This window comes from Rhinolophus sinicus, chromosome 9, assembly GCF_057876585.1.
Source record: "Rhinolophus sinicus isolate RSI-liver-muscle chromosome 9, RSI-T2T, whole genome shotgun sequence".
NCBI lineage: Eukaryota > Metazoa > Chordata > Mammalia > Chiroptera > Rhinolophidae > Rhinolophus > Rhinolophus sinicus.
Window position 1 is genome coordinate 12,211,211 of NC_142509.1, and position 15,032 is coordinate 12,226,242.

The 15,032-nt window shown below is 42.4% G+C and overlaps 1 protein-coding gene across 5 annotated transcripts in view; it reads left to right on the plus strand.

The window, feature by feature from the left end:
* The window catches only part of ETS1 (ETS proto-oncogene 1, transcription factor), a 122,670-nt gene that overhangs the window by 87,162 nt on the left and 20,476 nt on the right, over nucleotides 1-15,032 (plus strand). For 3 of the 5 annotated variants that reach the window (XM_019714816.3, XM_019714817.3, XM_088800833.1), the window contains 5 exons: nucleotides 3,034-3,153; nucleotides 4,706-4,906; nucleotides 7,712-7,789; nucleotides 8,761-9,009; nucleotides 13,351-13,611. In XM_019714816.3, coding sequence (XP_019570375.2) covers nucleotides 3,034-3,153; nucleotides 4,706-4,906; nucleotides 7,712-7,789; nucleotides 8,761-9,009; nucleotides 13,351-13,611 — 909 coding nt within the window. The remainder of the gene's footprint in view (nucleotides 1-3,033; nucleotides 3,154-4,705; nucleotides 4,907-7,711; nucleotides 7,790-8,760; nucleotides 9,010-13,350; nucleotides 13,612-15,032) is intronic. The other 2 variants (XM_074321872.2, XM_074321873.2) reach the window with 1 other exon arrangement.

Genomic DNA, 15,032 nt, shown 5'->3' on the forward strand with positions numbered 1-15,032 from the left:
AGGGCAACCCAAAGTCTCCACTCCCTAGAACTTCAGATCCCTGCTCATTGGCAGGGCCTGGGAGAGCAGCTGCAGTGGGCCCTTCTGCACTTCCAGAGCCGAGGCTGGATTCTAAGCAGTTTCTGACAACATCGCTCACAGCAAACCGGAGGGAAAGTGCTGCCTGCCCTTCTTTCTTGTAATGTAATTTCCATTCATTTTGACTTTCAGAAGCAATATATTTGCTCCTTTATTCAGTGGTCACCGATTGTCATCTTTTCCCTCATGTGTTTCCATTTTATTCAGCCAATAACACATTATGTATGTCCATGGAATTTTTGGCTAGTCAGGGTTTAGAGGTGGCTAGTTGAGGAACTTCTGCCAGAACCACGCCTGGAACTCAGCCATTTTATAAGTCAGTTTCATATGATACACTGAAGATACAAGGTGAGGAAGAGGGCTTCTGGAAATGACTGTGGTAAAGTATATCACTGCCTGAAGGTCATAGGATGGCTAGAAGGAATTCTCAGGTTATTTCTTTGCTTATTAGTTTTTTGTGGGAAATTATGCCTGAGGTGAATTCAGAAGATTTTGAACTTGAGCCATATTTATGTATCTTTGCTTTGAACATGGTCTGCAACTATAAGCAGAATTGGACATGGCAGAGATAAAGATACATATATGTACAGCAAAGGATGACACATTTATGAATCTGAAGATTTTGATACCTCATCCTTTTTTACTCCCTACGTAAAGCAAGTTTTATATATATTACTTCCTATATGCACTTCAAATTTGTTTACTTATACTATCTGCATTGCCACCTTCCTAGTCAAAGCCACCATCATTTTTCACTACAACTAATGCAATACTTTTTTAACAGGCCTACCCACATCCATTCATAGTTACCTCCTAAACAGAGCAGCTAAGGTGATCTTTTTTTATTACCCGCCCCCCCCCTTTTTTACTGTTGTAAAATAAACAACAAAATTTACCATCTTAACCATTTTTAAGTGTACAGTTATATGGTATTAACTACATTCATAGTGTTCTACAACCATCACCACTATCCATCTCCAGAACCCTTTTCATCTTGTAAAATTGAAACTCTCCCCATTAAACACCAACCACCCATTCCCTTCCTTCCTCCAGGCCCTGACAACTACCATTCTACTTTCTATGTCTATGAATTTGACTATTCTAAGTACTTCATATAATTTGTCTTTTTGTGACTTGCTTATTTCACTTAGCAAAATGTGAAGGCTCATCCATGTTATAGAATATGTCAGAATTTCCTTTCTTTTTAAGGCTGAGTAATACTGCATTGTATGTATATACTACATTTTGTTTATCCATTCATCTGTTGACGGACACTTGGGTTGCCTCCACATTTTATATATTATGAATAGTGCTGCTGTGAACATAGGCATGCAAATATCGCTTCAAGACCCTACTTTCAACTCTTTGGGGCATATAGAGAACTCCTAAAACTCAACACCAACAAAAAGCAAATGAACAACTCTATTAAGAAATGAGCAAATCTTGAATAGATATTTCTCCAAAGAAGATACACAAATGGCTAATATGCTCATGGAAAGATGTTCAACATCATTAATAATTAGGGAAATGCAAATCAAAAGTATAATATGACACCAGTTCATATCCATTAGGATGACTACTATCCAAAAAAAACCCCAAAAAAACCAAAACCAGAATGTAACGAGTATTGACAAGGATGTGGAACGCGTGTGCACTGTTGGTGGGAATATGGACTCATGCAGCCACTTTGAGGAAAACAGTATGGCAGTTAAAAAAAAAAAATTGAAAATAGAATTACCATAAGGTGATCTTCTTAAAACAAAACGTAGTTCTGTCATTCCTCTGCATAAAATTCTCAATGACTCTCTATTCTACTTAGGTGAAAATTATAAATTTCTTAATATATTCCTTGTGTGCCTTTTCAACCTTATCTCAAGCAGCTGTCCTCCTGTCACTCTGCTTCCATTGCGTTGATCTTTTTGATACTAAAACAGGCCGTTTCTCCTCCTCCCCCATCACATGACCTTCATTTATGCTTTTCCCTTTATCTAGGATCATGGTCCTCTAACTTTAGTGATCCTCAGGGTACCTGGATTCTGTGTTACAAACACAGATTTCTGGGCTTTTCCTCCACCTCCCGCCACCCCAGAGGTTCTGACTCAGGAGGTGTGGAGAGGGGCTCAGAACTTGCATTTCCACCAATTTCCAGGTCATGCTGATGCAGCAGACCCGAGGGCCACACTTTGAGAACCAGTGGTCTAGAGTATTTTTCTTTTTTAACCTCTATGTATCCTTTAAATCTCAAGTTAAACACCTCTCTTCTAAGGGAGGCCTTCTCTGATTTCTCCAGACTAGCAGCAATTCCTGTTATATGGTAACGTTTCATCTTCCTCTTTTCCTGAGAAGCCCTCCTTGACATTTTTGAACGCTTAATTGTGTAAATTGTTTTTTAATGACTGTATCTTCTGCTAGAATCTGATATCCAGCTCCAGGAGGGCAGGGGTCGTTTCTGTCTTGTTCACTTCTGTCTTTAATTCCTTGCACAAAGCAAGTGCTAAATAATTATTTGTTGAATGAATGCATTTTTTTTAGTAATTGGAAGTATGTAGTAACATTAATACTCTCAGTGAATGTGAAGGATAAATAGAAACTATGAATAAATTACAGAAATATACAGAAAGCATGAACATACTTTGTTTGTCAGGGATGTAGGACAGCCTAGGCAAGTGTCAGGTTTTTTTTTTAAAGGGCCTAACACACTGTGGAAAGCCCCCCAAATTTACCTGCCCTGGTGAGGTTGTTAGTACAGTTATTTCTCAGCTTGACTTCTTCAAATCATTCATGTCCTATTATATTTTATGGGTGGTTGATTACCTATTCATTTTTTTAATTGAGATATAATTGACATGTAACATTAATTTTGGGTGTGCAACATAATGATGTGATATTTGTATGTATCGCAGAATGATCCATCACCTATTTATTTTTTGTTATCCATTTGTTTTATCCTCACAGATATGGAATGTGCAGATGTCCCACTGTTAACTCCAAGTAGCAAAGAAATGATGTCTCAAGCATTGAAAGCTACTTTCAGTGGTTTCTCGAAAGAGCAGCAAAGACTGGGAATTCCAAAAGGTATGTTTTGTCCCTGGGAAAGAGAAGGTAGGATCAGACATTTCGGTAAGGTTGGTTTTCTCATCTATAGTGTGAGATAGACGTTAGTCCTAACCACACTTCAATCAGCAGCTATAGGTCATTGCAGATGTCTTTGAGAGCGATCATAGCCACGTGCCAATGCTTCTCCATCTCCCAGGTCCGTCACTGCCACATTGGTCTTAGGGCAGTGGTTCCCAAACTTGTTTGCACATTAGATTTGGGATCTTCAAAAAATTTCTTAGCCTAGGCCATGTCCCAGACAAGTTAAGTGACAATTGCTGGTAACAGGATCTTTGAAGCTCCTCAGGTGATTCCAAACTGTAGACAATTTGGAAGAAACACGGTCTTAGAATCGTTTGGGGCTACGATGGGATGAACTCAGTGAGCTCCACTTCTTGGAATTTACTGATTGCTCTTTTTTCCATGTACTTTGGTGAAATGTGTTTATTCTTGGGTGTTCTCCTCTCAGAGGGTTTATTCAGGAATGTGAGGGGACCAGAGTTGTCAGACAGGAGAAATGGAGAACACTTAAGCTTTCACCAAGCGATATTTCCTGAATAGCTGAGAGCAGGAAGAACACTGTGCTATTGAGTAAGAGTAATGCTGTCTTTACCAGCCACGAGAGGCTTCTAGCCCTGTCAGAACCAAGCCTCAGATAGAGCCCATGAATGTATCTACACACCTTTTCCCAAGTATACTTCTCTACCGCAAACGTCCGCTGACAGCAATACCCAACATCCTTTTAGGATCACAAGGCAGGATAAAAGGAATTCTGACCAACATCTCATAAAGTCACCTGCTAGATTGAAGGGGGTAACTCTGAGAGCAGGTGTGATGTGGGCACCACAACCTGCCGTCATTGGAGCTTTTTAACTGTCGTGGCTGGTGTAGCCATGTTAAACCTCAGCCACGCATGAAGTATGTAATGTCTATTCTATGGTGCTAGTCAGTGCAGGGCCTGTGACACGTATGTAGTTGGCAGGGTATCTGGTATAATACAGGCACCTAATAATGTTGTTTTCACTACATAGTATTTGACTGACTTACTATTACTAATTGCTATGATTATTACCAACCATAATTAGCTATGATAAAATAATTAAGAGTAATGGTCTCAAGTAGATTATAAGAATTAAGCAAGAGGTGAGTGCAATCTCCAGCACACACTTGACTTTGTTATTATTGCTGTTAAAGAAGTCATTTGTTTCTTATCCTAGGCTTAATGGAAACAAGGCAGTGAGAGACGAGGTTCATGAAATCTTTGTTTGAGTGGCGGGTGGAGAATACTCATGTGTTACTCTTGGCTGATGACAGTGGTCTCCTAGCTGGCAAGAGAGAGAAGGTGGGGATGTTGAACGTGGGGAGGAGGAAGATGCCCTACGACATGCATTTACATACAGGCTAGTGCTTCCCAATTCTATAAGTCAGAGAACATCCTCAACTAAGTTCAAATCCTTTAGTGTCCTCTCTGAGGCTCGGGTAAGAATTCAGAGCCTGACCTGCTGGATCTTCATTTGATTTCTTCCCTCAGACCCCCGGCAGTGGACAGAAACCCATGTTCGGGACTGGGTGATGTGGGCTGTGAATGAGTTCAGCCTGAAGGGTGTGGACTTCCAGAAGTTCTGTATGAACGGAGCAGCTCTCTGTGCACTGGGGAAAGACTGCTTTCTCGAGCTGGCCCCAGACTTCGTTGGGGACATCTTGTGGGAACATCTTGAGATCCTGCAGAAAGGTAAATGTGTGGGGATAGAGTGAGGTGGAAGCTGTGTGGGGCAGCTGCCAGAGTAGGTAGGGGAATGTACCTGATGGTGGGACGTCAATGCCATCATCTGGGGGTGTCCCATCATAGCATAGATAGTCTAACGGGACGTGTCAGTACAGTGCCTGGCATACAGCAGATGCTCACTAAATGTTAGTTTCTTTTTCTCCTATGTGTTGAAGGTTCAGATTTTAAAATTTAGCAAAATTCTACTCCTGAAGCTTCTTGGTGCACAGATTTCTAATCCCAACCCTCCGTTAGAGTCACACACTGTCACAACGAGCAGTGCCTATAGCCGGCGCCAAGAAATTTTTTTTTTTCCTGGCAATCTTAAGGCACACTCCCTTGATCCACGGCAGCATGGTACCTGGCCATTTCTACCAGGAAGCTTAGTTTCTCAGAGCTTATTAATAAGACAGGCTTCTCAGCCTACTGCCCGGATTGGAATTGCAGTAGTGTGGTGGTGTATACCTTTTTCATGTGGAGCAGAAACTGGGGTTATGTCAGGACGCTGTGTTGCAACCTTGTAATGACATGGCCTCCCCTACCAGCCTCTTCCAACCTTTTTGGACCAAGTGACTCATGTACCACAGTCCTGGCTGAGTATAGAAACAGCAGCAGGCGGCAAACTTGGGTGTTTTTGCACTTATTTTTCTGAATTTCTTCTTAAAATAAATTGCAGTTACCAGCAGTCAGCAGTGCCCTCCAGCTGACTGTAAGCCTAGAAGCCTGTTGCCCTCTCTGACCCAGGCCCACCCTTTCTCTGTGGTCACCAGCTCCAACCCTTGGCGCAGACGCTGGGGGCAGGGAGCAAGGCTCAGGATTAGCATTTTTATTCCATATAATACCTTTCTTTGTTTAAGGATATTTTCCACTCTGTAGTGCTCAAGGGGGGCCCAAATTAGATTCCTCTGGGCACAGAAGTATTATCTTTCTTCCTTCTCTTCGGCTTCTGCTGAAAAATAAATAAATAAACACAGTCAAGAACTAGGTGACTTTTGCTGTGGCTGCTCTGGCCAGGGAGCATGGGGCAGCTTGCAGGATTCTCCTAAGCGCCCACTACACTGTTCACTGTGTAACTGCACAGACACCCACTCATGTGTGTTGGCATGAGCGGTCGGTGTACAGAGGGAAAAGATATGGCAGGTTCGTAACAGGTCTGATGTGACGGTTGGCTGATAAACACAACGGTGGATCCTACCAGACCATGTAGCCCAAATATCGTCTACTAATACACTGTTGCCCTCTATTTATCACCGTGGAGTGACTGGGGATGCTGGAGCGTCTAAGCTCGCCTCTGATCATACTTATAATTAATATCTATATAGCATCTCCTTGTTTTCAAAGTGCTTTAAAATTCATTTTCTCTTTGGATTCTCACAAGAGCCTGCGAGATAGGCAGGGCATGTTCTACTAGTGTCCCCATATGTAAAGTGAAGACAGCTTAGGTGGTTTCCTCAACATCGCTCATTTCCTTAAACCCAGGCCTTTTCAATTTAATTTCCTGGCCTGTGTTCTTTGTATGATAAATATGGACTCACGGGGGAGCTTCTGGTCCCCAAGGTTGGTTGGGCTTACCTTCCTGCAAAGTAATGATTTAAGAGAATTTAGAAGCATTAGGAAATAATCGAGTACATTTGGGAACAAAGTCATATCATGCCACCCATTTTCTACTGAGAGAGACAATAAGAATCATGTCTCTTTAGATCCTTGAAGAGCTGAGCGAGATGTTTGTATTGAGGCTGTAGCTTTTGTTCTGTAATTAAACTACAGCAACACAGTGAGAAAAGAACATAGCTGTTTGGGGTGGGGTGGAAGGGCAAAGGTACAGGGGATGTTTCAATCTGATAAGCTGCTGAAGCAAAGTTTAATCATTTTATCTCAGCTGGGAACTGTTTTTCTGTGCAGGCATAAACTTGTTTTCCCAGCAGCCTCTGCTCCCAACAAGCTATCAGATACCTGAGGAAAAACCCAAACCAACATTCTCTCTTTGTCTGATTCTAACAGTGAAATAGTATCAGACTACTCCATACAATGGTCAGAGGCCAGACAACTTGATTCCAGGGCAATTGGAGGACCCACAGGCTCACCTTAGTTCAGCAGGGAGCCTTTCTGTGCTTGGTTACCTCCATCTGCATTCCTTTCTCATTCCTGGGGAAGTTGGCACCTGGGCAGCAGTTTGGTTATGTTGCTCTTCCTTATCTTTACACGATCCCTGTCGTGTTTCGCCGAATTGTTACCTTACTAGTATCCTGCTTCTTATCTGGGCCTGAACTCGAAATCTGAGGGCTGTGGAAAAAGACCACATAACGAAAAACACACCTGTTAGGAAAAATGGAGGCTATAAAAATCTACCTGCCTAAAGGTTGTAATATATTTCTGAAAAGCTTTAGAGTTGATCAGTTTGAGCATTGGGGACTGATTTTGGTAACTGCCCAAGATGTCTTCTAGCCTTTGATGCTAATGTGGCCCATGCAGGCCTCAGAAGCGGGGCAGAATGCTTCCCTAACCCAAAAAGATTACTCACTGGTGCTCTTTCCAAGATGTTAAATCCTATTTTGCAGCTACTGAAATAGTAAACTTAGCAATGCTTTTGTGATCTCATCTCTAGACAAGGCCCCAGTCAGGGTGGCCTCACAGCCCAACTCATCAACGAACATGAAGATTTCTTAGAAGAGGGGCTGAGATCATTGTGGTCCTTGCATCCAAGATCCTTTCAGGCCAAGCGTTACTTGCATGTTGACCTCTCTGTTTCGTTCCCTACCCTGTCTGTTGCAGAGGATGTGAAACCATATCAAGTTAATGGAGTCAACCCTACCTACCCAGAATCCCGTTATACCTCGGATTACTTCATTAGTAAGTTCACCCTTCACTGTTCTTCCCTCATCTTGCTCATTATAATGGGAATTTAGGAAAGCGTCCCTGTCGCAGTTGAGTTCATGGTAATTCTACAAAAAACAGTATTTTCTTCAATGTAGACTCTCTGTTACTTATTTTATTTTCCCGACAAAGCACAAGGCTTCAGCCTATTTCCATGTTTCATTAACATGCAGGCTCCTACACATGAGGATCTCTCTCTGATGTCTTCAGCAGGAAAACCACTCAGAGAGACTACAACTTGATCCCTAAACTTCGATCTTGTTTGAGCCTATGCACTGTGGGAGGCCATAGAGGTTTTGGGTTAGGGATTTGGTTGTGGCCCTTGTCCTCTCTCTTTTACTAGTGGATATGGCAGCATTTCTTCTGAAATGCTTCCTCAAGAAGTGCCATGCAGCTTCAGATTCTGTTACAGAAAATCAAGCCTTCTCCCTTCGAATATATGACATCTAACCATACTGGACAGGTGGCCAGAGGAAGAGAGTTAGTGTAGGGCTCTTCTTATATGATGGTCTTGCTTCCAAAGGGTCTCTAAAGCAGCCTTGTTTTTGTTTTATGTTTTCACTTTGTTATGATTTTTATTCTAACAACAACAATGATAATACCTACTATGTAACAAGAGCTTATTGTGTGCCAGAAATGTTGGTCGGTATTTTACATATATATTTGCATTTGATTTTCATCACAGTGCTCTGAGGAAGATTACCATCATACCTATTTTAGAGATGAGGAAATTAAGTCAGAAAAGGGAGGTATCTTGCCAAGGGCCATAGCTATTAAGTTAGTGGAGCAAGGTTAAAAACCCAGGCTCTTCTCACTTAAAATATTTTCCTTTGACTCTCTAAGGTAGTCAGCTTGTTTCATGTTGTGGGGCCGTCGTAAATGGTGAAGAACTACTTGTTTTAGGTACAAATCTCTCCCTTCTTCAATTGTACACACTCTGTTTCTAGGCTATGGTATCGAGCATGCTCAGTGTGTTCCTCCCTCGGAATTCTCAGAGCCTAGCTTCATCACAGAGTCCTACCAGACACTCCATCCCATCAGCTCAGAGGAGCTCCTCTCCCTCAAGTATGAGAACGACTACCCCTCAGTCCTTCTCCGGGACCCTCTGCAGACAGACACCTTGCAGACTGACTACTTTGCCATCAAACAAGAAGTTGTAACACCAGACAACATGTGCATGGGGAGGACCAGTCGTGGTAGGTCAGATTTCTTCTCTGGAAGCTTGGGTTTCCAAGAATTACCTAACTTTGTGAGTTTTTCAGGTCCCATTTTTTCCTCTCACTATTGGCCCTATATATTCCTGAGTTTCATTCAGCCTTTCCATCTTAGAATGTCTAGCTATTAAGAACTTTCCATCAGGGAAATTTAGTCCATCAGGATGACAAAGACCATGGGTCCATTGAAATCTGGCAGGATGACCAATCACATTTCTCATTTGGGTAAAACGTTTTACCAAATAACTCCTCTAATTGAATGTAGTAGTTTTTAAAGGTATGATTGCTTTATTTTTTTTGAGAGGATTTTGCTTAAGGGAGACACAATCAAATATAAATGGTTCAGGTGACCCTTCTGGAAAGCTTTTAGTTTCGCATGTGCCCTGATGTTCCTCATGGGGAGCATTCCTGGGTTAGACTGCAGATCCTGCCTTGGTATCTGAATGACATCTTATGCTTAGCCTGGGCTCTCAAACTTCTTGTGACATTTTTGGTTTGGGAAGATGCAAGATGGTTAACCAACAGTTTATTTGGAACCAGTCATCAGCAGTGTGGCGAAAGAGTGTATTTAGCTAGAAGACTTAGGAAAGAGGTGGCTAGAGACTTCCAAAAGAAGGTACTCTTGTTGACATGACTATTATGACAATGATAAAATATTCACTGACAGTGAAGTAAATATTTCAAAATAGAGCTGGTAGACTTTAAAAATCAAACAAAAGTCAAAAACAAAAGTCAAAAAAGTTAAAAATTGAGATTTTTAAGATCAGGACATAAACATCCAGACGGGCAGCCTGCCTAGTAAAGTGTGCAGATAGTTTTGTGTCTGAGAGAAGTGCAGTCCATTGTAAGGAGGGATTTAGTCATCCATGAAGAGCTGGCTGATTTCTAAAAGTTGAAAAAGATGACTATTCTGATGGATAAACGGGAAAGAATTATGAACAGGGAGAAGAGCAGAAGAAAGTCCATTTAAGAGCACCGAGGGCCTTGTTCACAGAAGTCAGGCTTGGCTAGCCTCCTAGTAACATCTGCTTGGTGATCACCCTGTTACTTACTCTGAGGCTCACAGAGCGGGGCCCAAAGGCATCTCTACTTTGAAGAATCACCCGTCGGCATCATGGGCTTTATACCTTGTCATCTTCTTCGAGTGTTCAGGTTCAGACTTCCTCCCAGCAGGCCTTAGGACAACCAGTGGGCCCTGCATAGGGAAAGTCCCTAGCAAAATCAGAACCTGTAATCTTCCTGCTTCTGGCCCCAGGGTGTTTGTGTTTCAGACTGAAGGGGATGGGTGGGATCGGTTTGCCTTCCCCTTTCTGACTCTTTTTTATTTATTTTTGGGTGCGTGTCTATTTAAATACGTACATAAGTGTGTATCTCGTATATCTTTTTTCTTAGGCAGGTCAGAGCATTAGAACAACTTGCTTTCTCGTGGGGCTTTCTGTATATCTATGCGATGAGGCTGAGCCTGTGGTTTTGGGACTCAGCCATGTTGCAACTCGGGGTAGATCTGCTGTCACATGTCTTTAAATTGCATCTGACTTTGCATTTGTGTAATTGTCCCTTCTCCTTTTCCTTCTCTTGGTTCTTGGTTTTGGTCCCTACCACCCTCCAACCCCAAAGTAATAACTGTGGACCAGATAGTGACCTGTACAAAAGGACAGGAGGTATTTCTCTGTGGCCTCACACTCCCTCCCTCATGCCAAGCTTCAGACCACACAGACTTGAGGGGCAGACTGTTTTGTTCACGGCTGCTCTTTCCACGTTACAAGTGCTGCAAAGAGGACATACATCAAGGGCTGATTGACTCTGACATGGTCTGATTGGTCTAGAATGAAAGGGTTACTGTTAGCTGATTAATATTAATAATAACAGTGTTCATATACTGCATTACAGCATACAAAACGCTTCTCTGTCTCACCTAATTGGACTCTGAGAATGTCTTTGTGCTAGTGTGTTCTGGGGGTGGCTGAACGGGGCTACCCCATCTGTTGTTTTGAGTGCTCTGAGGTCTGCTTGGTGGCGTCAGACAGCTTTGGAAGGACCTTGCTGAAACATTTCTCAGGAAAGCTGACCAGTGGATGTCTTAGAGAACACATGCTTCCCTGCATGAGCCCAGTAGCACAACTGAGTGCTAATCTACTTGGATTCAACCCATTTTTGGAGAAAATGCCCGTAAACGAAGGTTCCCAGCTCCAGGATTGTGAAATAGAGCTAAACTGAAAGCAGCCGACTGCTATAAACCGCAGCTCTCAACAGAATTGCATTCAGCTCATGTTTGAGAGATGGCCAGAGAGTGGTTATGCCCAGGTTAGGGCCTTTGCTCATTGGGCGACCTTGGAAACGCAATTGTCTGCTTGTGGAAGTTCAGTTTCCATGCCCTCCAGATAGAAAAATGGCTGATACAGAATCATTTCAGAGAGACTTCAGTATAAGTACTGCCTAAGTATTGGTGACTTGGTGGGGTGTTCTTCATGAAAACATAAATTCTCTTTCTTAGGCTTTTGGTGTATTTGTCTCACAGAGAGATTGAATTACCATTAAGGTGGGTAGCTGGTGTGAGTGGACACCTTTTTACAAGATACCACAGAATTTCTTGTTCCGTCAGAAACAGGCTATTGATTTTGGTTGTGGGCTGTTTTCTGGAGTCTTTTAATGTGAATTCCTGGAAGGAACAATTCCTTCATTTTCAATAATAATAAAAAGTTGTGAATGTGACAGTGGACGAGGTAGGCAGGGCTGATAACTCCATGAAGCTCTCCAACTTACCTTCTGGACATTACCCTTCCGTAAATGGATGATTGGAGGAAGGACTGAGAAGAAGCAGAGAAATAACTGTCTTTCTGTTGTAAGCAGTATTGGAGGGGATAAGAGGTTCAGGAAATCCCCAACAGTAGGTTATACAAAAATTACATATTTAACTGAATACCTTTTATCTGGATTTAAGAACTTTTTTTCCCCTGGGAGCAACATGTCTTCCTAATTCCCATATATTTAATTTTGGTTGGGACACCAATATTAAATATTTGAATTTCGTTGTTTTAACCAATCTCCACTATTAAGAAAGAGAAGAAAGCACCAAAAAGATACTAATATTGGGTTGTATTGGCCAACCGTACTCTGGGATTTAGACTTTATAATAGATTAGCCACCCCTGAACAGTTGAGAGTTGAATTATAGGTATTTCTACATAGGGATTTGTCACATCCTTTGCCCCATGACTTGTGCTGAATTGAAGTAGCCGTTTAGTCACCCAGGATTTAATTTTGGTTGCCTAAAAAGTATCTGAAAGTAGAACAGAAAATATTCTTGTGAGCCTTTTCAGCTCAGATGCATTTTCCTCCAGAATTTTGTTTGTTAGCCTCCTTTTTAATGGCATTTTTGCCAATGGAAATTTCTCTTGGAGCTATTATGCAATGATAGCAGCTGTTTATAACCTGGTTTGGGAAATTAATGAACTTGCATGATCTTGTGGTCAGTTAAGAATGCCTTAAGCAACTCAGAGTAAAGGATTTCTGACGTTGCCGTGGACCTTAACTCTTTCATCAACTCCTTTATGTTGCTCACACTACCCCATTGAAGTATAAATTTCAAGTACAAAATTGTACTCGGACAGGATAAACAGTATGGATTTCTGCTTAGAAGAGTGATAATTGCTTTTTGTTTTTGTTTTTTAATCTCCTGGAAACAGCATCTCATAACTTCTTTCTCTATTTGACAAGACATAAAGGCAGTACATGTATATCATTTTAAAATAGTATTTGGAAAAAAAATGCTAAAAAATAACACTTCAGTTCCAAGGTCAAGGAAGGTCAATCTGCTCTTAGTCTAATGGAATTTTTTTTTCTTATGACTAAAATATTTTGCCAAATTGGGCCTTTTGAAATCATCTCATTGGATTCAGTTGGAATAGGGAATTGAGCCTGACACTGCTCCGATTTCTTCATCTACTCATTGGGTCTAATGCATCAGCCAGAAATCCCACAAAACCACGTGTGATTCTTAGCTTTTAGATTTCTGGCTCTAGGATTCTTGAGTTTCCCAAACACTGTTGTCTCCCTCTGACAGGTCTGAGCAGCATTTGCCTCTGAATCCCTGTCCTCGCAGCCATAGAACGGACAGCACAGTGCAAGGGGTTCTCAGATTGTGGCCAGTACAGCCCCTCTTCCCCAGAGTAAACCCATGAGCTTGCGTTCCCACTGGCCTCTCCCTTCTTCCATCTCTCCTGAGGATCTGATGAGCAATCTGTCCTCACTAAGAGGTTTTTTACAGTTGTCTTTTCCCAATCCCTCCCCCCTGCCCTCTTCCTACCTCCTCCTTTACCTCCAGGTAAACTCGGGGGCCAGGACTCTTTTGAGAGCATAGAGAGCTACGATAGTTGTGATCGCCTCACCCAGTCCTGGAGCAGCCAGTCATCTTTCAACAGCCTGCAGCGCGTTCCCTCCTATGACAGCTTCGACTCCGAGGATTATCCAGCTGCCCTGCCCAACCACAAGCCCAAGGGCACCTTCAAGGACTATGTGCGTGACCGTGCTGACCTCAACAAGGACAAGCCTGTCATTCCTGCTGCTGCCCTGGCTGGCTACACAGGTAGGCGCCTGCCCCTACCTCTGTAGCCTCTGTGTGCGCATTGCTGTGGGTGGGCTCAGTGGAAAGCACTGCGCAAATTCCCAGAGACTGGAGTCTGCCTCTTTCTTTTTGCGGGGAGTGGGGAGAAGAAGACTGTAAGAGGTCTGGTTAGTCTCTCAAGCCACTCTGTTTGTGAATATCCATTGGTTGTTGGATGCAAACCGTTCATTCTATCCCAAGGGATCATTTCCAAGAGTGGTAGGAGAAGCTTATATTTTGGACATTTTTCCATATCTGGGGGAAAGGAACTATATTAACTTGGTGTTTCTGGAAGCTCTGCCTAGTGGCCAAGCATCAAGGGACTTTTTCTAGTCTGCTCTTGGGAGGTCTTTCTAAACACAAAACCAGCAATAGGATCTCTCGGGGGCATCACTAAATGCTAAATGGCCTACACTCTGGCCTCTTCTGTAGTGGAGTGAGCATTAGGCTGGCTGTTCAAATGGGGAAAGTGTCCTTGGTCACCCTAAACTCTGTCAGATCCTGGCCTATGTAGGAAGTCCTTTCCCTCAATGAACTTTATTATTGATTTTCTTCTAGGAGTAAAAGTTACAGTAGTAGTGAATGAAGAGACTGTGGAGAAAGGACAATGTATGCTGAGAGCTTAGGCTTTGATTGAGAATCTGGTAATAGAATAACACAATTCATTGTCCAAATGAGCTGTAGTGCATATGCTGCTTAACGCTGGAAATGTTTGAAGAGTATATCTGGGAAATACCCAAGGAGCATTATTGCATGAATTATCAGATCCTTTCTGTAAGGTTGTAGTGTTTTCCGAAAAGTAGAAATTGTGTTGTGAGTGGAGCTTATTTTAAAGCTTTGATTCTAAGTCTTGGTCTAAGCCTTGATTCTCTTGTAACTTGCTCCACCCTGGACAGGTTGCCCTGTGGGGACCCTTTGTGTGGATGATGGTAAATAGAAAAATCTGTGTTTCTAGGGAGGTATCTGTCGGCTCTGAAGCGTGTGCTACATCTGTGTTCTTGTGTCAGGGAAGTCTCAGGTGTTTACTAGGAAAACAAGCTGACCTTTGAGAACAACTCAAATACTTAGAAAAATCACTCCTTGTTCAAAGATCAGGAATATGTATCTTGTAGTCCACGCGTCTCCTAGTGCAGTTCAGAGCATGCATAGGTGCTCAGGAATCATCTCTGTGTTTTGAGGTAGTGAAATGGTCTGTATATAGAGTCATGGGTCAGAAAGGAGGAACTTAAAAGTCCCCCAATCTGTTCTTTCTACACTATCCCCCGTGGTCTTTGCTAGAACATCAGTAGTATGTGGGAACTTGCTACTTGTGAAGGGACCCCTTGGCCATCTCTGCAGAATGGACTATTAGAAAGTTTGCCCATTTCCATTAGTGACATTTGGAATGAGGAAAAGTAAATTAA